This window comes from Chenopodium quinoa, unplaced genomic scaffold (genome assembly GCF_001683475.1).
Source record: "Chenopodium quinoa cultivar QQ74 unplaced genomic scaffold, ASM168347v1, whole genome shotgun sequence".
In the NCBI taxonomy this organism is placed as follows: domain Eukaryota; kingdom Viridiplantae; phylum Streptophyta; class Magnoliopsida; order Caryophyllales; family Amaranthaceae; genus Chenopodium; species Chenopodium quinoa.
Genome location: NW_018742598.1, coordinates 493,187 through 517,118, shown reverse-complemented (window position 1 = coordinate 517,118; position 23,932 = coordinate 493,187). Strand labels below are relative to the sequence as shown.

Below are 23,932 nucleotides of genomic sequence, written 5' to 3'. Positions count from 1 at the left end.
ATTTCAGTTTCATCTCTCTCCTCTTCAATTCTCATTACTGTACTCTCACCCACCCAAATTTAATTTTAAACCCTAACATTCAACACTCAACTTTCACTCTCTCTCCTTTTCTTTCTAAAAGAACCCTTATCGCGGTACTTTCTCTAAGCAAAAGAGCAGTGTTGTGACTGAAGAAGAATTTAATGAGGGTTTGAAAAAGCAGCAGAACACTATCAGATCTACACCTAGAAGGAAGCATATAGCAACAAAAGGGAAAGGGAAGAAAGGTAGCAAGAAAGGTAGCAAGAAAGACAGCAAGAAAGTAAGCAAGGAAGGCAACAAGAAAGTGAGCAAGGAAGGCAAGAGTGGGAGGAAGCCTCTAATCTAATTTCACCACTCATACTTTGGTATTTTGGGCTGTAATGGTGTATTTTTTTTCACATGAACATGATCCTCGAAATGATTAATCACCACTACAATGTTAGTGTTTTCGCCCAATTACATGTTTAAATTATGTTTTTTCCCCCAATTACATGTTTAATTGTCCAAATAATCATTTCATAAACCCTAATTTTTTGAATTGAGCAAAAACCCCCAAATTGATGCAATTAACCATAATTAAACTACTCAATTAAGTTTATTCTACGTTAGATTGCAACAATTGTAACCTAATTTGCGAAAATTTCGTGTTTAAAATCGAATTTTCAGATTCAATTGGAAGGATATCGTGGGAAGAAAGATGGAAATCGAGATAGGAGAGAGAGAAAGAGAGGGAAAACGGTTGCGTGGGCCCTTGATGACGTCATGTCTCCCAAAAGGTGGGAATTTGAAAACTTTTGGAAAAAACTAGGTGTTAAAATTAAAAAAAGAAGAACTTGAGGTGGTAATTTCAATTTTGGCAACAATAGTTGGTGGTAATTATCAAATTTTTCTTATTAAAATGTAGTATTCCAAAAAAAAAAAAAAAAAAAAAAAAGTTAAAAAGGCTTGTTTGCGTGTGCTGACAAAGCGAAGAAGAGGGTGTTCTTAACTCTTAAGCACGATCTGATCTGGTCGACGCGACTCACGGCCGTGCCCACTGCTTCATTTCACGGACATTGGGTTTGCACTTTGCACTTTCACAAAATCAATTCATACCATCATCAATCAATTACATTTGTGAATTGTGATTCCAATTCTTAGGAGAGAGACAAAAATGGCGGATCCTGCTAACACAACGCTTGGTAAGATGTTAATGGACCATATAACTCCCGTTGTTATGGTGCTTTCTACTCCTCTTGTTGAAGATTCTTGTCACAAGAATGGTCTTAGCTTTGTTGATCTGCTCTCCCCTTTCTCTTCTTTCGACAACGTCGACGGTACATCTTTTTTCTCTTGAATTTTTCATTGAATCGTTGATTTCTTTTGATTTGGTTAGTGGGATGTTGTTTTAGCTGAGTGATTTTCTGGACTGGTTTGGATTTTGCTGTTTGTGATTTGAATTGCCATTGCGAATTGATGAGTGGGTTTGGTTCAAGTATTTTGATTGCACGATTTTGATGTTTTAACTTTTAATTGATCTTGTGCAACTAAATTATTTGTTGGGTGTTTAATATTTTTGAACAATCTTAACTGTAACTGAGATAGTAGATTATTATGAATTAAGTGAATGCTGGAAGTTTTTGATGAATACTCAATCTCAGTTTTAATATCTAACTGAGATGGAGTATTTTGATTTCACGATTGTGATGTTTTTAGTTTTTCCACAAGATACAGGGAGCAGTGCGTAAAAAGTCTCTTGCTTTGGGCGACATCTTGAGAGGAGCCTTATGGATAGTGGGTTTAGATGAATTGTGGTAGATTGGGTTGGCAATGGTTTTGGATAACCATACACTGTTTGTAATCTGTATGCAATTGAAGGAAACGTGGGTCTTGTCTATTACTCGTTTCAGCTGTTTGTTATATTTTAAAACTTGTGGTTAGCTTGCCTATCCAATGTTTCCGGATGAATTGCTGCAATGCACTCACCATATGTGGGTTAGAGCAGTGATCTGCAGTGGTCACAAACCTGAAAATTCTTAAGACTTTTCAGCAGAAATAATCAGTTGATACCTCATCACTGGTGAATCTAGGTACTTTTGTCGTTTTACTTCCAATAGTCTGATCCACAGTTAGGTGTTACTCTTGTTAGTCAATCACATGTGGTATGAGTTAAGTGTTAATAAGGATGTTTAAGGTTGTGAATGGTTTTGTACTCAATTGGGTCTTATGGGTGATATGAGTGATGGAGAACCTCTCCAATCATCAAATAAAATACAATTCAATTCAATTCAGAGTATTGTAATTGACACATAATAAAGTGAATGATTATAATTATATGGCTACGTGTAAATTATATTAGAATCATTGTGGCCTAACGTCATGGCTTCAAGTGTTTTAATGTGATGGTCCTGTGGAAAAATGAAGGATATTATGATAAGTTAAAAATGTGATGTATCAACCCCACCAGACCCTGGTATGGACACAGAAGAGAGGATGGGGGCCTGGGGTGAAATCGGATGTAGCTACGAATCATCAAGATTAATCAGATTGGCCTTTTCTTCCTTTTTCCCAAAAAAGTCTCAAAGACCTACTAGGTTGGCTGAAAGTGTAGGGCTTCTGGTCATTGTAGTGAGGTGATTCCCTTGCCTGCACTTATGTCATTGGTAGCTGCCAGCATTAATCTGCATGTTATTGTGGGAAAGAGACATAGAGTTGAGGGAGGTAGACTATTGGTCAATATGTCCATTTTTTTAACTTTCATGTGCGTCTGTTCTTACTTCTCTGTTTTGCCCCTTGGATGCAACTATTTTTTTATTTATTTATTTTTTTTTCTGGGTCTTTTTCTTTTGTATTTAAGATGAATCCATTGCTATTATATGCTTCCTATGTTTTATTTATTTATTTATCTATATCTTTTATACTCCCTCCGTCCCTTATGGACAATTTTCACGGGAATTAATGAACATAAATAAGAAGTAGTAAAACATTGGAAAGGTTAATTTACATTGGATATGCAAAGAAATAGAGAGAGAAAGTAATAAAAGTACATGGAAAAGTAAAATTTACATGGGAAAGTTGAATTTGCACAAATATTGTTGCAAATTGGAGCAAATTTTGGTAAATAATTAATATTAGGGGTCGTTTGGATAACATAGGTAGGAAAAATTCCCATGAACTTCTAATATATGGGAAAATTCCATAATCAAATTCATGGGAAGTTCTTAAAGTTGTTTGGTTGGTAGTGAGGGAAGTAAATTCCCATGAGAATTTCAACTTACCTAGGGGGGGCTAGGTAAGTTAATTTCTACATTTTGTGGGAATTGGAAATTCTTAGGAAGTTCTACTTCCCCCATTTCACCAAATTTTATTCAACCAAACAACTTACTCATTTTGCAATTCCTAGGAACTTTCAATTCCCTTGATTTTGTATGTAAACCAAACAACACCTTAATGGTACTTGAATAAAGCAAATAAGACTACAATAAGGGGCGGAGGGAGTATTTTTTTAACTTGTGACAGTTGCCCTTTTTTTTTTTTTTTCTTTTTTTTTTAGAAGTTAGGACACTTGCATGATTTTTTTGATTTTCCCTATTCTTGTATTATTTTAGATTATAAGAGATAGAATATCTTGTAATTCGGGAAAGAATAGAATTCTAAGTCTCAAAACAAGGGGTTGTGGGTCATTAACTCCTCTACAATGGTGACGATTCAGTTAGAGACTTCTGACATTCTTAGGAAGCTTGTTAACATTTATGAAAAAAGGGGTTTATATGACGTTGTGGGTAGAGTGATTTTGTTGATGGCACTAATTGCACAGGAAATTAGGTATCTAAAATTTTTTCCTCTACTTGTTAGTGAGGGGTTTTTCGAGTATATTGTTTGTGTTCCATTTAAATCTTGTTTCTTGACTTACATCTTTCCTATTTGTGCTCGCCCTTAGCAAACATGACAATTACCACTATAGAGATAAAAAGTACCTCCTTTGTTTCTCATTGCCTTTGACTTTTATGGTATTTATGATACTAATTTAAACCATGTTATTACTAATATGTAAAAACAAACCATGATATAATTGAAAGGTTTTTAATTGAAAAGTGAACGTGATTGGAGAAAGTGGCTATTATTTCATTGAAAAAGGGAATGGGATAGAATAAAGTGTTTTTCTTTTCAAATTATATGTGAGCCAGAGTGGGGTCCTAACAAAACTTTTTACTTATATTTTTTTTTTTACTATGTTGTGTTTTACTGTGCTGCAGTGCCTGTACGGACAGCAAGTGACCAGCCTTACAGGATTCGGAAGTTCAGATTGCGATTATTCTATGCTTCTGATATTCGAAAACCAGAAGTTGAGGTATATTTACATTTTAGTCTATGGGTTTACTGAATGGAAATTTCAAAGATGGAGAAAAGTTAACTTTTAGGTTGTGGGACAACTTTATCTTATACATTGTTTTGCAATTGCTGTCGGAACCATTATTCGTTCTTTTTAATAACTATGAAACATTTTCTGCAAAAAGAAGAAATTATTAGGATCTTTAGGAGGATTTATGTCTTGTGTTTTCGTTGCACTTTCAATATAAATTGTCTAAATGCCTATTAATTTCCTCTTTTCATTGGAGAGCATGAATGCAAAGAAATTGGAAAAAGGTTTTGTTGCTTAAATTTAAATTTTCAAAAGAGGGGGTAACTTATTTGGTTTCATGGGCATGAATGCTTAATTTGCTGTTGTTCATCTAGACAGCAAAAGCGTGGTTGAAGAAAGTTGTTACTGATGCTGGGGAAAAGGATAATTATCACGAATCTTCAGAGCTACATAGGAATGAAAATATCCTCCCACGTGAGTGTACTTCTGGTATCTATTAATTATTTATCTGATTTATAAAGATAAGGCTGTCACCTGTGTATTCTGCTGACTAATTGTGAAGGCAAGCAGCATGTTCTTTATATTTCTGCAACATGCAGTGTGTGTGTGTGCTCTTGATTGGGAAATCTGGATGGAGAATAATTCTTCTGCTTGTATTTCCTGTTGCGCAGTCAATGGCATTATTACATACTATGTATGAATGTTTGAGTTGACCTTCAATATTTATGTGTGCCATGCATGGGGGCTAGGGTTGAGCAAGAGAATATTCTTTTTTGCTTGTTGTATATCCTATTCTGTACCTTATGGTCCCGTTGCTCGTCTTTCTATGATTTTGATTTTTTGATGATCCATAATCTTTGGCATTAAATTTACAGTTGTTTAATGAAGGCAATTGGAATCTGGGTCTTAAAAACTAATATCTTTCTGCAATATTTGCAGTTCCGGAGTCAAAGGCATTGCCATCTTGGTTCCAGATATTCAACCAAGAGCTAATACAGGCCTCATCATTTTCTGATCATGAAGCATTTGACCATCCTGTTGCTTGTGAGTATCTAGTTAAATTTCACTTTTGCAGGTCCCAGATGGGCACTTGTCAGTTTGTGCATCCTCTTAAGCACTTGCTAATTAGTATTTAGTATCATATTATCTTACTTTTTACAGACTGAAGAATTGTGAGAAAAGAAATGGAAAGCATTTTGTGACGCTTTAACTCCTGTTTAAATCTTGTGCAGGCCTTTTGGTTGTTTCATCGAAGGATGAAGAACCAATAAATAAATTTGTTGACCTTTTCAACAATACCAAGTTGCCCGCTCTTCTGAATGATGGTGCAATGGATCCTAAAATTCTAAAACACTATATTGTTTTGCATGATAATCAAGATGGTCCTCTGGAAAAGTGAGTAGTACTTCCTTAAGGCATGTTTCTCTGATGTGAGCAGTTTTGTTAATTTATTTAAATATATGGTTGAAGATGTGCCTCTTAGTCAGGTTGACATGCTGAGTTTGCTAATTTGTTTCTTGTTGTCATAGGTTAAATCCATGGTTAAGTTAACAGTTGCTTACCAATTCCATGCAAAGTCATCTCAAACAAAACAAAAATCCATCTTATCCTGGTAAATCATGGAATTAAAACACGGCCAAGTCAAGCACATAACTTCTGTTTTGTAATGGATTTTGGAGTTGCTGTTTGGCGAAACCTTTCCATTAAAACCACACCTTTTCATTGAGTTGTCCGTTATGTAACGGCGACTCGCTGTGTTAGAGCTTCTTTTTTTCCTTACACGTCTATTATTTTGTCAAAACTGGCCAAAATATATGTATGTAGTTAATGAAACTTATTTATCTCAGCAATCATTCATTTACCATATATATAACCCACTTATATGATGATAGGTTTGGTAATATTATGTAAAAAGAATGTGTTTAGACTAAAAAATGTGAATGAGGTTATAATGCATTTATGTGAATCTTTTGAAAAATATATCTATTATTGCAAGCAACAATGCGACCTACATGTAATCTCTTAAGGGAAGCCCACAATTCATCATGGAAGCTAAACAAACTCCACCAATCTAACTTGCTACTCCGATGTGTAAAGAGACGTGTGGACAAGACTCAATGCTAGCAAAGCAAGCAGAAATTCGGTGACATAAACAAACCCGGCTTTCACACTGAGCAATATTAATTTCTGCTAAACTATTTTTAACCTGTAATCCTGTAACCACCACATATATCTGCTACATGGTAAATAGCTAAGTATGTTCTTGAAACTTTCTAAGTCAGTAGCCAAAAATAAATTACTGTCAACCATACTTCTTTCTAACATTCTTGGACATCAACTATACAACTGAAAAGAAAAGGAAAGAGAAAGTGCCTTGCTGTAATCCTTGAGCTGATGAAAAAACACTCTTTTGGGGCACACCACAACTAGAAAATTAAGCATTAGACAAACATTCGCAAATTCAATGCCTCCACCCATCGCCAAATCCCTTACTCTTAAATACACAAAAGTTCCAACTCATCTTTTCATGAGCCCTCTCAAAGTCCAGCTTAAAGACGATCCCCTTGTCTGACTTTCAATGTGCCTCATCTATTGCTTTATGAGCCACTAAAGCAGTATCCAAGATCTGTCTTCTTCCTCAGAAGTAGTACATTGAGACTGAGTGATGTTTTAGACAAAATTTCTCCCAACCAGTTTGTGTTAACACCTTGTCACAATCTTATAGGCACTAATAAGGAGACTGATGGGATGGTAATCCATCACCTTGATTGATTGGTCTTTTTAAAGAATTAGAATATTGGACAATAAAGATGGAATTTATTCTTTTTCCAATAATTTCTTAATCACAAAATTCTAAATAGTAAAGGAAGAAGTAAGAAACTCTTCCTCGATCACATCCCAACAATCCTGGAAAAAAGCCATTGTGAACCCATTTGGTCCCTATACGGCTATACCTTGTCTCCATAGCAAACACCGCTCTTTTAATTTATTTCTTCCGTATACTAATATGTACCATGATTAGGGAGCTCTATTAGTCAATTTCCTGTATCATTTCTTCCAAATTGCATCTTACATCATTATTAATTAAGTACTTTTCTATCTGGATTTCTGAGACGTATATTTGTAACTGTGGCATTACTTACAGTAACACTTTTAGGTTGCTGATCATGAATTTCTCTTTCCTAAGATGCACTTGTATTGTTATGTTTATCTTGAACTCTTGAAGTGTGACATTGAATACTAATTGTGTGCCACCATTTTCTGTTTTAGGGCATCAAAGATCTTGTCAGAGATGAAAAACACATATGGATCAAATGATTGTCAATTGTTGTGCATCAATTCTTCACAGGGTGGATCAGTAGATAGTCAGGCAAACCCTTGGTCTTCTTGTGTAAGTTTAGCTAAGTGACCTAGTGTTATAGTGAGGCGAACCCTTGGTCTTCTTGTGTAAGTTTAGCAAAGTGATCTAATGTTATACCAAGATGTGAAATGTCTTGAATGATCTTTCACTTTCTATGTAGATATTAATACTCTATTCTTTATATCTACATCTAATCTTTCACTTGAGACTTTCTTAGTGATAAAAATACTCATTTTGGACTGGAACAGAGTGTGTCTCACCTTGTATTGGTATATATGCATATGTACTTCGTCCTTGGTTTCTATATCCATGCATGGTTTAGATTAAGTCATAGGTACAAAGTGGTGTTTATTTATTTTTTAATTTTTTCTGCTTTTTGGTTCTTCATTTTTTCTTTTTTGCATTCTGGTTGCAGAAACAAATCAAGGAACATTTTCTCGACACTGATAATATTGATCAGGTGATTCTCTGTCATTTTTTACATCCTTGGATTTAGATCTATCAGCCTCCTTTTAATATGTTTTTGTTGAACTGAGCAGATTAAGGTCCTCATGCAAGATCTAACAACCAAACATGTAATTCCACACATGGAGCAAAAGATACGGGCCCTTAATCAGCAGGTTTCTTTTGTTGTGCTTTGTGTCTATCTTTCTCTCTTGTCTTTTTCTTTTCTCTCTCTCTCTCTCTCTCTCTTCTAATAATTTTTTCTCTTTTCTTTTTTCCATTTTTGGCATCTTTTCAATTAAATAGTCCCGATATTTTCGTAAATTTTAGCCCTTTTAATTGCCTCTTTGGGTATGGGAATTTGCATCTTTGTGTGTATTTAGGTTTCTGCTACAAGGAAAGGTTTCAAGAACCAAATAAAAAATTTGTGGTGGAGAAAAGGGAGGGAAGATACACAAGATACCCCTGATGGCCCAGCGTATGCTAATCTGTATTCTTTGCTTGCTTGCCTATATTTATTTATATTAAATTTTAATCATGCTGTTCTTTTCTCCTTTATTAAAGGTATACTTTCAGCTCCACTGAATCACAAATTAGAGTGTTGGGTGATTATGCCTTCATGCTAAGAGACTATGATCTAGCTTTATCAAATTACCGACTTATTTCCATGGACTATAAGCTTGACAAATCCTGGAAACGTTATGCTGGTGTTCAGGTATCTTTCATTTTCATATATTGCTGTCATTTATAGGGGTCTTTATAATAATTTTCTTATCAGTCATTTGAGCTGCTTGATGTGTATATTAAGGAGGCTCTGACATTAGTCCCAAATTGTAGCCTTTATGTCAAGTATGATCCTTGTCCATTTTGCTGCTAAACTTGTTTAATGTTACTGTTGAGTTGTTTGGTTGACAACATAAAATGAGGGAGGTGGAAATTCATGGGAATTGATAAGTTGGATTATTTTTTGATTGACACAAAAAAACAAATTGGGGAAATCTAATTTCCCACAAAACAGGGAAAGTAAGTTACCAAGGCCCCCCTTGGTCAATCAAAATTCATGGGAATTTTAAATTCCCATGTTGCCATCCAAACAAATTAAGGAAATTTCTAATTAATTAGGGAAATAACTTCTCATGGGAATCTGATCCTCGTGTTAACCAAACAAGCAATGTGATTTTGTGAATCCTCATTTGTGTATCCATCATTTTTTTTTCTCTTCTCCCCAGTCCCTTCTTTGTGAAATATTACTAAAGAAGAATTCTGTACACTCTGGACAGCTGTGGCTATAAATGTCTGATACCTTGTCCAATTTTCTTAAACATTAAACATAAAGCAGCAACAATTCCAACAACATTCTAATATGTATCTTGCTATTGGGGCTTGAATAGCTTCATATATGTTAGCTTTACCTGTAACTGGACAAAACTGGTTCGGTTTGCCAGTCTACTGTTTGGGTCTTCTGGCTTCAGTGGATTATATATTCTCTTCTATAGATGCATACTGCTTAGGGTGTATTTTTTGTGGGATAGCGGTGTTTACCTAGTTTCCGTTTGGTGCAACTCTCTGAGTTTTCCAGGCCTTAGCTAATTTTATGCATGGATGCACAGTCTCCTACTTTAATTATGTTCTGAATGTTTACTACTCTGATTTTGTAATGGATTTTTTCTTGGAACTGGTCAAAATCAAGTCTAGTACAGAATAGAGAGGCTGTTACAATTGTCTGAAAGTGTTTAAACATGCAATATAACTATATTCATGATAGGCAATCAAACTAGCATTGTTTTTTTGCTTTTAAGTTTCTTCTTGTGGTTTATATTCAATCTATTGGTTGCAGGAAATGATGGCATTGACGTACTTTATGATGGATCAAGCAAGCAAGGAAGCAGAGAGCTGCTTGGATAGTGCCTTCACTACATACTTAGTATGCATCTTTCTTCTCTCTTGCAGCTGTTTTTAGCTTATTATAGTTGAATTTAGATTAAGAAAATCTTACTTAAATGTAAAAGTCTGTTACTGGGTTTATGAAGATGATTTTGTCCATGGATGATGGTGCTGTAACCAATTGTTTGGTTTCATTGTGTGACAATGTTTCTAAAATGCTGCAGAAACTTGGGCTGCGAGGCCAGCAAAATGCTGTTCGTTGTGGGCTATGGTGGGCTGAAATGTTGAAAGCAAGGGATCAGTATAAAGAGGCAGCCAGTGTTTACTTCCGTGTTTCTGGTGAGGTAATGCTCCTTTTTCACCAACTTATCTTGTGAACATGGCTTCAAAGTCTTACATTCACCAACTTCTTCAGGAACCATTGCAGTCAGCAGTAATGCTTGAGCAAGCATCTTACTGTTACTTATTTTCAGTGCCACAAATGTTGCGAAAGTATGGATTTCACCTCATTCTTTCGGGTGATTCTTATAAAAAATGTGATCAGGTACATTTACTGAACAACAAGGGCCTTCAAGGTTTCTTATTACTGTGTAATTCTTCTTCTTCTTTTTTTTTTTCTTTTTTTTTCTTTTTCTCCCCCCCCCCCTTGTATTTATATTTTTTGTTGTTGTTGTTGTTTTGTAAATTTAATGTTAATCATGCGCATCAGATGAAGCACGGTATTCGTACATACAAAACCGCTCTTTCTGTATTCAGTGGGACTTCCTGGGGTCTAATCAAAGATCACATACATTTCCAACTTGGCAAGTAAGATGAATGGTATACATGAATTGGTGCACCTTAAAATTGACTTGTTAAAAACTGATAGTCTTCACATTTTATCTGGGTCATCAGGTGGTTTGCTTTACTTGGAATGTTTGATGTGGCAATTGAGCATATGCTAGAAATTCTGGCCTGTACCCATCAATCCAAGGCAGCACAGGAGTTATTTCTTGGGGATTTTCTTGAACTTGTTCAGGTAGGTCACTAAAGTAATGATGATTTGTTAAAGTTTGTCCTCATTGTGCTTCATGTACTGTTTCAGTAGTTCAGCAGCCTTCAGTTTTGTCTTCTCCTGATAGTCTACCTTACAAAGACCTGGATTTTAAAATATTATTGGAACTGTCTCCTAGTCTGGAATTTTTTGAGCACAAATTTCCTTCTGGTTCCACATTAACAAACTGGCTTTCTTCTTGAAGTGGTTGAGGCACTTAAAACTTTAAAGTCAGGGTCGCAGGTTATATATTGTATGGCTCCTTTGACATTCTATTTGATACTCTACAGAAAACAGGGAAAACATTTGAAGTTTGCAGACTTCGTTTGCCTGTTGTCAAGCTCCCTTCACTTAGAGTCGTCTTTGAAGATCATCGAACATATGCTTCACCTGCTGCTGTGAGTTAAATTGCTTCTGCAATGAAACCTATGTTCCATATGCTATTTGTTTCCTAAATGTCTCTGATTTAAATAGTTTTTTTTGGTTGTTTGGCTGTTTGTCTTGGGAGAAGACAATCCTAACCTAATTGTGTACCTTTGTCTCTCAAAATAAAAATGTAAAAAAAAAAGAGAGAAAAGAAAAGATAGAACCAAGGGTTTGACAAACCTGTGTTGTTATAATCTAGGTTGGTGTAAGAGAAAGCATATGGAAGTCATTGGAGGAAGACATGATTCCATCATTATCGAATGCCAAATCTAACTGGTTGGAATTACACACGAAGCTTGTGCCGAAGAAATGTAAGCAATCAAGCATCTGCATTGCTGGAGGTATGAGGATTTCAGATTTTCAGGGTAGTAGAATAGCTGGTGTAATTGCTTCCATCTTTTATATCAAATAGTGATATGTTGAGGATTGGGGACAGCATATTAGAACTACTTTTTGCAATTTTATGTTGCATTTCTTAACTGACCTAACCAGAAAAGTTGGATGATAGTCTTTGTTGAATTATTTTTTAGTTCTGCTAAATTACCACATCCAAACACTATCTTAATTGCAAATATTTATCAATCAGTTATTTCTATAGTCAGCTGCTTTTCTACCTCATTACTCTGTGATGTTGAAAATCAATTGTTATATTTCAAAAATTGTGAAAAAAGGTGTTTGAACTATTGTACCTGGATAAATAAAGTAAGTGACTAAATGGTAGGCTGCAGATCAAAAGGCTGGATATTGCTCTTCCCTTAGTTTGCGGGTCTTGTTTAAGAAAAATGGGAGACTAGAATTCCTTTATTCCTAATCTGTGGAATTGCTGCATCTATGTGAATAATTCCTTAATTTCTTTTGGCCTTAGATTTGTTTGGGAGGGGGTGGGGGGTGGTAGGGAAGTAAGTGAAATGGTCTAATGATGACCTTTTTATGTGAACTGTCTGTTCTACCTTTGGGAGAGAAAACTTTGATAATTGTTTGACAATGTATCAGTAATATTGTCTAATGATGAGCGTTTTCATTTAAAGTATGCTACATTTGAGAGAGAAGAACTTGAAAATTGTATGACAAAGTGTATAGTGAAATTGTCTAATGATGAACATTTTCATGTTAAGTATGCTAATTTCGAGAGAGAAAAATTTGAATATTGTTTGACAAAGTATTTAATGAAATGGTCTAATAATGAGCTTTTTCATGTAAAGTATGCTAATTTTGAGAGGGAAGAGCTTGAAAGTTGTTTGACAAAGTATGTATCTCATTGGAGGTGTTTGGGGTTGAAGGGGAACATTTACTTATTATAGGAGTAAGAAATTGGTTCTGAATTATGCTTTGGACATCTGGTTCAACTGGTATAGACTATACAGTAATGTTATAAATTATACCTTCCCTTGGCAAGGTGTAAAGCTGCTGGCATTGAGGATAAGGTTTGATTTTGGGAGTTATCCTTGCATCATTTTTAAAACCTTGGCTAAGAGGTGCAGTGTTGTTGTGATTTTTCATTTAGGGCATGCCTGGCATTCATCAACTTATTAAGGGGGTAAAAATTAAATGTGGTAGATTATACCGGAGGATTATATGAGAGGTTGGTGGGTAGGTTTTTTATATTATTTCTTATTTGTTATGTCCATTGTTAGTACCGCTACCACCAAAAGAAAATTTTCATATTAGGTAGTTAAATAAATAAAAAACATTTATTTATTTACAAGATGTATGTCATAATAAGTTCACAAATTTTCCTTTCATTTATTGTTATGTACCTCTAAGTCTAATATAGTTCACAATGTTAAGTGGTATATGTTGAACTTCTTATGGTAATCGTGATTATTTTTGGTAAGGTTAAGAGCTTACCACATACTCCCTCTGTCCCCAAAAGATCGATCGTTATGGACAATTTTCACGCGTATTAAGAAAGTTAAATAAGTAGTAAAAGTACATTGGAAAGGTAAGTTTACATGGGGTTTGCAAAAAAGTAGAGAGAGAAAGTAGTAAAAGTACATGGAAATGCAAAAATCTACATGGGAAAGCTAACTTTGCACAAATATTGTTGCAAATTGGAGGGTATTTTAATGCAAGTGGGATGATCATTTCTGGGACTAAATTTTGGCCATAAGGGTCGAACTTTTGGGGACAGAGGGAGTAATTTATTGTTGTAAATGGGTATGATGTGAAGTTCTGGGGTACAAGGATGAAATCATCCCAAGTACATTGTTGAAGTTCAGGGCTATTTTATTAAAATTTCTTAAAGAAATTGATGTCATAAGTGAAAGATAGGTAGTCAACGGAAAATCTAAAGGAGTTGGTTGCTGGAGGACTGAAAGTAAAATGGATAGACTAGTATTCTAGAAGTGCTCTAGGTAGGCTTGCAAGTATAGTTGGGAAGAATTTCAAAACTTAACTCTGCTGTAATACGCCGAGTTTTTCTCCTGGCAATGGGATCACGTGATTTATAGCTTTGGGCTTATATGGGAAGTTGTGGCAATGATATAGCTATGCTTCCATCCTACATTAGGGAAGTGCAGGTTAATTTTGTTGTTGTTGTTGTCCTTGTTGGTGCTAAATTAATAGAACAAAAACAGGAGGCTTCTAGGTCAGTATTTTTGCTTGTGCTAGAGGTGAATTCTTGTTCTCTTATATTCTCTTTTGTATCCTGCAGAAGCAATAAAGATTGATATAGGGTTTTCAAACCCACTTCAAATCCCAATTCTAATCTCAAATGTTTCTTTGATGTGCAAGTACTTCATTACAAGTGACGAAATGGAAAGAGGTCAGTGTTATACTTCTGATCTTGCGCACATCTACCCTTTATTGTTTATCACAACTTTTTGTATTGCCACAGATGATATTGTGTCTTCCACAAATTTACAAAATGATGAACAGCTGAGGGAGTTAATTGCTGGAGGGTATACTTTCTGAGACTTGTTACATAATATTGATTAATGATATTCCTATAAAGATGTCTAGCATTGACTTATTTCTGAATTTTTGCTTTACGGATGCAGTGGTGGAAATGCAGACAAAGATGCATTTACATTGTCTGAAGTTGAATTTTCTCTCAATGGGGGTGAAACACTACTTGTAAGCTCTACTCTATAAATAATTAAATACTGTTCTGATGAGCTCTAATAAGGAAGTCTTGTTATTCTCTGTTGGTTAAAGTGTAGCAAGCATCAACTACTTGGCAAGGCCTGATTTTGGGATGGATGTGACTTTTGAACTTGGCTTACTCGGTTGTTTGAATTGATGGTGCTGAATTATACTGTATTTTCAACAAATAGATCAATTTGAAATCCCTACATTCAAAATGTTTCACTTCATTTGCATGCATGCTTTCAGGTACATTTAACTGTTACCCCCAAAGTAGAAGGGATACTGAAAGTGGTTGGAGTGAGGTGGAAATTATCAGGCTCAGTTGTCGGATTTCAAATTTTTGAGTCTGATCAAGTAAAGAGGAAAAATGCACATAAGAGGAAACCTAAACAATCTAATGGAAATGAACTTACATTCTTGGTTATTAAGGTGCTTCCTATTGCGACTGTCTTATCTTTCTTTACATTTGTGTGCTTATTGATCTTTTTCACTATGCTTAATTTTTTTTTTTTTCGTTTTTAGTCTTTACCAAAGCTTGAAGGTTCCATCCGATCCCTGCCTAAAAAATCATATCTTGGTGAGGTGCATCGTCTTGTTTTGGAGCTGAAAAACCACTCCAAGGTGCCCGTAAAGGTATGTATTTACTAGATATACTGGTGGATTTAATTGGTATATATACTTCTTGCATATTTCCTTTGAAAATTATGCAATATGGATTCTTATTTTACATTTTATGATGTTCTTCTATTAATCTCATTTTTTGCGGTGATTGCAATTTTATATGGTAGATAATGTAGAGATGGGATCTGAGTTCCTGGATGATTAGAATTTTTGTGATGTAAAAGAGAGTTTTGTTGACTGAAAGTTGTGAAAGTCAAATTGTACTTTTAACTGCTATGCTATTAAGTAGTTCAATATTGGGTTATTCACAGTATTACTATACCTTTCATATTCGTTGCGGGTTGGTATCCTCAGCATGAGTTTAGCTTTATGATGTGTTTAGAAGCCCTCAACCAAACATATTTCATTGAGAGCCGACGAGGAATTCCTTTAATACCATTTTGAATCTGTGGAGCAGCTGGATGAATTCAGTGGATCCTTTTAGGAGGCCCAATGACCATAGATAAAACCTGACTGGCTGGCTGGCTGTAAACTGACTCGCTGTATCTGCTCCTATCTTTTTTGTGGTTAAAATCCACAATGCAGTGCATTACAGACTGTTTGTTCTGAACTACTGTTGGATAAAAGATTGTAGTAATGGGAGAGGTTAGATTACTATTAAGACGCTCTTGATTCAGTGTGTCCTAGAATGCGTTTGGGGAACAATTATGAGAATAGAGCCCAGGGATCAGTTGTTTTCATGGAATGCAGATTGCTAAGTCAATTTATCGACTTCATATGTATGTAAATCCAAATTTTCTGGTGTAATCTACTATCTTCATCTTGGTATCATATCTTAGCCGCATCACCATATCACGGCTGCATTTTAATGGATTTTGGGATTACTGCAGCCAAAATTTTAGTTACAACAGCCACATACATTGCCTGCAAAAGTGGTATAGTCACTGTTCATGCAATCGTGACTGCATCTGAGATTTCAAACCATGAATTTCATGTGTGGGGTCCTGTACTACAACAACAGCAAAATCAACAAAACATTGGTCTCAAAATGAATTTGGGTATAAGTAACTGCTAGGTTGCACGGAAACGGATACGGGTACAAAAACGGGTACAGGTACGGGGACGGGATACGGCAAAATCAAAATTCCAAAAAATGGGTACGGCAAGGATACGGTAAAAAAATCACCAAAATATAAATTCATAAAATACTTTTTAAAAAAATTTATTCCATACACTACAAATTAAAAGAAATAGAGGGAAAGAAAACAAAAAACCACCTACTGACTACAAGCTACAGGCTACAGCTACGGTAAATTAAAAAAAAAACAACTTACTAATACTAATACGAAGTACTTTCTTTCAAAAAAGAGTACTTTGTACTCGTATCTGATAATCATATAAAAAAAGAAAGAAAAAAAAATACAAAAATCTAAACCTTGATCAATTTAATTGAAGAAAAGAGGAATTGGCAAGGTTCGCTGCTGGTCTCCGGTCGCTGGTTTACGGCTATTGGTGTCCATCGTAGGTGGTCGCCGGAGTCGCCTCCATGGAATCGTGGGTCGCACTCTGTAGTTGGCTTCTCCAATTTTTAGGGTTCTTGAGAAATTGAAATTAGATAAGTAAATTTGGGTTTTTTATTTTTAAATGGGCTGGGGACGTTAGAAAAGAAGAAAATCCGTCCCCGAAACATTGCCAGAGCTACTCCTACCCGTCCCCAAAATATCTCCGCGTGCCACTTTTCAAGGGTACGCCATGGGGATGTATCTGGGTCGTACCCGTACCGTATCCGTCCCCGATACGTCCCCAGTATGGGAGATGGCTGAAGATTGGTGTATCCGTGCATCATTGAATAACTGTCCATGAAGTGTGGAAGGAAAATGAAGAGACGAGTTAAAGAAATAAAGTAGAGAAAAGTGAGAGTGAAAAAGTGGAAGAAATTGATAGAAAACATACGGAGCAAGTATACGAGGGTGGTGTAAAGCAAAAACCCAAAGGAGGGACGTTTTATCAAAAAGGCTAAGGAGATATGCAAATTGAGGGAAATTAAAATAAAATATCTTATATAAAAAAAAATTAAATGAGAAGATCCTTAAAATGAGAACGATGAAAATAATTTTATTTTCATTTTTTTGAATTGAATGTGCATAACTTTTTTAATTGAATGTGAGTAATTTTCATCCTTCCAGAAATTTGAAAAAATCACCATCTTGAAAATCAAAATTTGCACATTCAGTTGAAAATAAACACATTCAATGAATATTTTTTTTGCACATTAATCCTTCTCATTTTAAGAATGTTCTCATTGGATCCCAACCATAATATATGAGATGATTCTTTAATTGAGAAGGGTTTAATGGTTAACTTTGCAACTTTTTTGTATTAAATAATACTTAATGTGCGTATATTCAATGTCCTGATGTAGAAATATGCACATTTTGTTCAATGTTCAAATAAATTGCACATGCTCAAAAAGTTGCATAGTTAGTTTAATAAATATGCCCATTTGGTTATGAAAATATGCACAAAAGTGTGTTGCATATATTCCATCGTGGTTGTTGATTACAAATGAATGGTTATGATTCCTTCTTAACCTTCACACACTCAAGCACACTGTACAATTTTATGCACATGGCTAGTATAGGCAGCGAGTCAAACCGGCTCATACAAATAACTAGCTTATAGCTGACCTCTCATTCCTATTTTCCAAATAGGGCTTGTATATCTCTCCTTATCTGTTGTTCCCAACTCGTACTTTGTTTAACTATTATATGTTTCCACTCATGTCTCTTGCTTTTGAATAAACTTTTAAGCCACGTTCACTTTTTCATAATATTTAATTCTCCAATAAACCTTTTATGCAATATTTTTGCTCCATTCAACTATCTTCCCTAGTGTACTCATATCACTCTCAATCACCCTCCAAGTTTTCTTAGGTTATTCTCTAACCTTCACAATACATCACTTTGCTACTCTTCAAGCCTCCTAGCCAATGCATCATGCAAGCTCCATCTTACATGGCCAAACCACCTTCAAGGGCGGGGCAAATATCTTAAAATTGGGCCCTTAAAACGAAATTCGGTTAAAGAATATTATTACTCAAATATTACTTCGTAATAAATTGTCACATTATGTAGCAAATACTTCAAGATAATACCAGAAATTAAAGATTGCAAAATTGTCATATGTTACAATAAGGTATGACAAAAAAAAAAAAAAAAAAAAAAAAAACTTGAATGAGAGAGAAAGTAGATTCAAGAAATAGAGAGAAGATAGAAGCAAATAGATTAGAAAGAGAAAGAGTAACAAGGTAAATAAATAAAATAATGAAGATATATAAGTTTCTTAAATAAGGTAAAAACAAAAAAAGTTACCGTTTTACCGCTGTACGACACTACAACTAGGGGACAATAGGTGAATAGGGTACAACTGACAAATTAAATGGCTCTTTTTTTCAAAAAAAAAAAAATTGTTAGAATCAGTATTTGATCCCCTAACCTTCCTTTCTATGTACTAGCACCTTACCAATGAACCAAGGAAACTTATATCAGTCAATATACTCAAAATAAGATTATATATAATGTTGGGGCCCCACTAATTGTGGGGTCCTGTGCGGTCACCCAACGTGCACCGTGCCAGCGCCGCCCCTGACCACCTTAATAAATTCTTCTCATCTTATATTTAATAGGTGTACACCCAACGTTCTTCCTAATCATTGTGAAATTATTGACACTATATGCCCTCTCCTGTCTGATGAACTGTTCATAAACTATTATTACTCGATTAGATTTAATAAGTTACCTTTCATTGTAGATTAATCGGATCTACTATTTGGGCTAATTGATCTTAATTCGGTTTTGCTACTAAAGAATTTGCAACGGTGGTTAAATACAATGAGGAAAGTCTATATACTTTCGTTGCAAAGAGTTGTAAATTTTACAGTATATGGCTTAATGCCACTAAGCTAGAAAATTTCCATTGCACTTTTTTTTCACTGTTTCAAGGTGTTTCATGTTTTAGGAATTGTTTTCTGACAGGAAGCAATTCTAACATTTAGCTAGCCCAGTATCATTCTTCATGATTGACCTTTATTATTACTGATTTGTTTCTCCAATTGAACATCAATATGAAAAAGGGATAAGCTGAATTTTGTATGTTTGTAGTATAAACATTTTGCCTATATGTGTGAGCTTTATTTGAGGCGGATGCCTTGCAGAATCTGAAGGTGAGGATCAGTCATCCTAGATTCCTGGCTTTTGGAAGTCGAGAAGCTTTGAATTTGGAGTTTCCTGCTAGTCTTCGGATGGATAATAATGAAAAACTTGGTCATGCTGTTCAGAGTGATGAAACGGCTTCCCTTTTCCAATTTCCTGAGGTCTGTAAAAGCAGTTCTCTATAAGGTAATGCTTGATTAGTAGTTGCTGTGCATTATATTTATTACATGTTGGTTGTTTTCCAGGATTTTGTGATTCAAGGAGAAGAACCAGTCTTGTGGCCTATATGGTTTAGAGCTGCTTTACCAGGAATGATTTCTTTGTATTTAACAATTTATTATGAGGTGGGAGATGAATCAAGCGTCATGAGATATCGTACCCTTCGTATGTGTCATATTTGTGAGGTAAACCACTCCCTTCTCTCATGCTGTGTTATGCAGATCTTCTCTAACTAGTATACTCTTGCTACTTGTAAGAAACTAATGATACTTTTCCATTTTACCAAAATTTGGGAAGTTTAGGCTCAGCTGTCTTTTCTTTTAAGTAAGACTGTTAATAAAGTGTCATATATGTTTGGTTAACACATGACCACCTGTGCCTGGTAACAAATTGGCCAACTAAAAAATCTTTGTACAATAGGTTTTGCCATCGCTGGATGTGTCTTTCCATGTCAGCCGTTGCCCATCAAGATTGCGGGAATTTCTTGTACACATGGATCTTGTAAACAAAGCTAGTTCACAGAGTTTTGAAATTCATCAGTTATCATGTTTAGGAGACCAGTGGGACATCACAATGCTCCAACCTATGAACATCCCGTCTCCTATAATGGCAGGCCAAGCATTATCTTGCTTTTTCAAGCTTCAGGTCAGTTAAACAGTTTCTGGTACATGCTATGAGATCTCATTGTTCCTCTTGTTTCAAAAAGAAAACATACACCACTCCCCACCCGACCCCAAAAAATAAAAATTATTAACTCCCCTTATCCACCCATGGACTCCACATCAGAAAATGTAATTATTAGTGGAAGAAAAGTTGAAGGAGAGAAGAAAATACCTGATCATTCGATTTCCTTAAACTGTTTCTTTTCCTTGGTTTTAGGATGGCAGGAAAGCAACCGTCAAAGAAGATGAAACTTCTCATTTTGAAAGCAGAGGAAGCCATGTAAGATTAGGTGCTAAGGCTCACAATGAAGATTTGTTTGATGTATCTGCCTCACCTTTTGCTGATTTCCATAAGCATGAAAGATTTCATGAAGAAAAACTTGAGCAGGTTAATTTTCTCTCCTTTGGCTCCTTAACAAATTAAACTTGTATGATCCACGTATCTATCTGCGAAAAGGCTGCATCAATGACAATCAATGTGAGCCAATATTTACTGGTTTCCTTAACACAAATTTTTTGACTCATACTTAGTTACCTTCTGAATTGTGTGAACTATCTAAGAGAAAACTAACTTGGTTATCTCTGATAACTATTTCTCAAGGCCTTGAGGGTAGTTAGGAACAGCCGAACAAGCATCTGAAGTCTTTTTAAAAGCCATAGGAAAAAAGAAACTTGGCTATATTATTGGTGTACTTAGCGTATCTAGATATAAAATAGCATCATCTTTTCTTTCAGAGAAACTTAATGATGGATTTTTCCTGCACAAGAACAAACATCATGGGATAAAAACCTCAAGCCTTCTGAACGTTTTTAGTTTATGTAGTTTTCTCCCTTGTATTCTTTTCTAGGAGTAATGCCTTGAAAGTCTTGTTAGATTTAGTCTCTTTTAAATTTTGTTGTAGCCCCTCAAAGGACATTTTGATTGTAGCTTATTATTACTAGAGCTGCAGTAGTGGGGAAATTTTTTGCTTAAGAGTTTTAAGAGGAGCTTTAGTCCCATCAGATGGTGCAGTCTTTGCAAACATGAGAAAGAATCACTGAATCACCCCCTACCTTAATGTCCTGTGGCATCTAAGATTATCTTTTTTAGCATTTGTTTTGTTCAATCTGACAATATCAAAGATTTGTTTAAATTGGAATCTTAGTTATTAGAGCTACATTAAGTGAGTAAAACTTTGGAAAATTGACTTTTTTCTTAAGTACTTGGAAAATGAAATAAATTATGGAAATTTTCTTTTATAGCTATGTATCTTTAGTTTTGTATAAGTTTATTAAATGCTTTAATTGTTACCAACTTACCACAGAGAACTTAGCAATTAATTTGGGATTTACAACAGAGGAAAAGTGAACTATATCTGAATAGAGCGGTGTATACATTTTTTTTAAAAAAAAATAAAAAAATAAAAAATAAAATAAAGTGCAAGGAAATATAGAAACCAAGGGAAATATATAGGTCAACAGGTATGTTCCTTTTTAATTGTTTGCGTCTGCCTTCAGCGCTACACTTGCATGAACCATTGTACAGAGTGATTGTTATTTCACCATTTCTTGCCTAACACCATTGATAGATAACCCATGCTACAGGCCACTCCAGTAATCTATGATTCTATGTAAGTAATTTGCACCCAAATTCACCATCTTTTGCATATTCTTTTCTACAACTCCAACCCATCAAACCTAATATGGCTGTAATTTTATGCATTTTCAGTTCTTGGTTACAGGTTTGTATGGCTTTTGCCTTGCAAAATTTACCATTATAATTGACTTTTGTACGCTGATAGATCACATGTTGAAAATAAATTTGACTAAATTTTAGCTTCACTAGCTCTGTATAACATCTAGGAGATAGCGTCTTTGCCTTAAAAATAAGGATGCATACATCTAGCTGTTGTTGCCCTGAGGGCCCTTGCCCTCCTAAATGCAATTTTGTTACTGACAAGTATGTTTCATCGGAAGAAGCTACCAAACTTGTTAAGAATCACTGCATTGTCAAGTTAAATTGGTTATCTTTAAATAAGTAAATTTGGGTCAATCTAGAAGAAAATTTCGTAGATATTGCTTGACTATCACTTTAGTATATTGTGCTGTAACATTGCCGTATCATGAACTCGTGAATGTGATTTGTTGTTAATGTATTGATCTACAAAATAGAAATTGGGTTAAGATTTATAGATTTAGATAAGAACTAAGGATCTTGGAATTTTGTTGTTGTATATGATTTGACTTAGTTTACTTTTGGCTCATCAGCGGAGATATGCTGAAACAGTGGATTTCATCTTAATCTCTCATCCTCATAATATGAGCACTGAGTCTGCAGATCATTCTCGGCTTTTTTCTCATCACATTTGTCTTTCCAGGTTAGATCTGTGTCAAGATTAATTATCCGTTCTGTATAGTTTTAGTTTTCCATCTTTTGCCTATTGAAACCACTTCCTCCTTTTTCTAGCGCTAACTGCTTCCTTCTTTGTAGTGTTGCAAGTAATGGCCCTCTTTGTTGGATGATGGATGGGCCCAGAATGATTTACCATAATTTTGGTACCTCTTTATGTGAAATAAATTTAAGGATTAGAATCCACAACTCTCTTGACGCTGCAGTGTCTGTGCGCATTGATCCAAACGAATCTGGCTCTAGCACCAGCCAGTCAAATAATTCTAATGCAGTCTCTTCTGAAAACCGAGCTGGATGGCATGAAGTTTCCGTGGCTTCTGAAGGTAAGATCACCTCAGATACCCTTGGAAACACTCGACATGACCAGCAAATGTCTGGAGAGAATGCATCCCCATTTATGTGGTGTGGATCAAGCTCTACCAGAGTCAAAGTGGCACCATTGTCCACAACCGAAGTACCAATTCAAATTTGTGTATTTGCACCGGGCACTTATGATATATCTAATTACCAATTGCACTGGGAATTGTTGCAATCGGAAGGTGATGTTTGTGATGCAGACTCTAAGCAGTCTTCTGGGATCTTTCCAGGCCAATCCTTTTATCTCACTGTGCTGCAGTCCACATAATTGAATATGCTGGAACTTGGTTCTGCATCACATGTATGTGTTGATCTAAGTACTTGGGTTTCCACCAAAAATCAGAAGCTACTCTGTGGCTTGTATATTATTTATAATCATTGATATCAATTTTGGAAATAGAAAATGTTGAAAGGTTCAAGCATTTTTGTTATGTATGGTTGGAAGTTGGAAGATAGTTTCACCTCCTTTTTAGGTGATCCAGTGTTCTAGTCTTAAGTTGGATGTTTAGGTTAGTAGAGTCGCCAACAGTTTATTTGGATTAGCGGCTTATTTGTACAATTTAATAGAGCTATTGTTAGGACAACTTTGATTGATCAGATGTAATTCATTGCTTGTATTTGGTGCACAATAAGAATATCATCCACCCATACATAAGCTACCCTCTCAATTGAATCGGGTTTTCATTCAAAACTAAAAAAAATATAGATTTTAACCCAGATTGTATTGAAAACCCAAAATCGCACTTTTCTTAGGATTGGGCACCGATCTTAATGGACTGATCTAGTCTGATTTGTTTCTATATATGCACACCCCTAGTTGCTGCAACTTCAACCGCAATTGTATCATTCTTCTTCCATCCTTCAACGCCTTAAAT

At 35.2% G+C, this 23,932-nt stretch overlaps 1 protein-coding gene across 1 annotated transcript; it reads left to right on the top strand.

Moving 5' to 3' along the window:
• The first annotated feature begins 1,174 nt into the window (after positions 1-1,174).
• On the top strand, positions 1,175-23,654 carry LOC110721171 (trafficking protein particle complex subunit 8-like). The gene is made up of 28 exons (XM_021900303.1): positions 1,175-1,337; positions 4,257-4,351; positions 4,738-4,837; positions 5,303-5,407; positions 5,596-5,758; positions 7,634-7,754; positions 8,140-8,184; positions 8,264-8,344; positions 8,552-8,646; positions 8,733-8,883; positions 10,006-10,092; positions 10,277-10,396; positions 10,468-10,596; positions 10,762-10,859; positions 10,947-11,070; positions 11,376-11,483; positions 11,711-11,852; positions 14,165-14,275; positions 14,348-14,411; positions 14,511-14,586; positions 14,845-15,027; positions 15,121-15,231; positions 19,433-19,591; positions 19,676-19,834; positions 20,070-20,294; positions 20,529-20,699; positions 22,559-22,668; positions 22,782-23,654. Exons 1-28 carry the CDS (start codon positions 1,175-1,177, stop codon positions 23,323-23,325), a joined length of 3,840 nt encoding a protein of 1,279 aa, XP_021755995.1. The 3' UTR covers positions 23,326-23,654.
• The last annotated feature ends 278 nt before the right edge of the window (positions 23,655-23,932 follow it).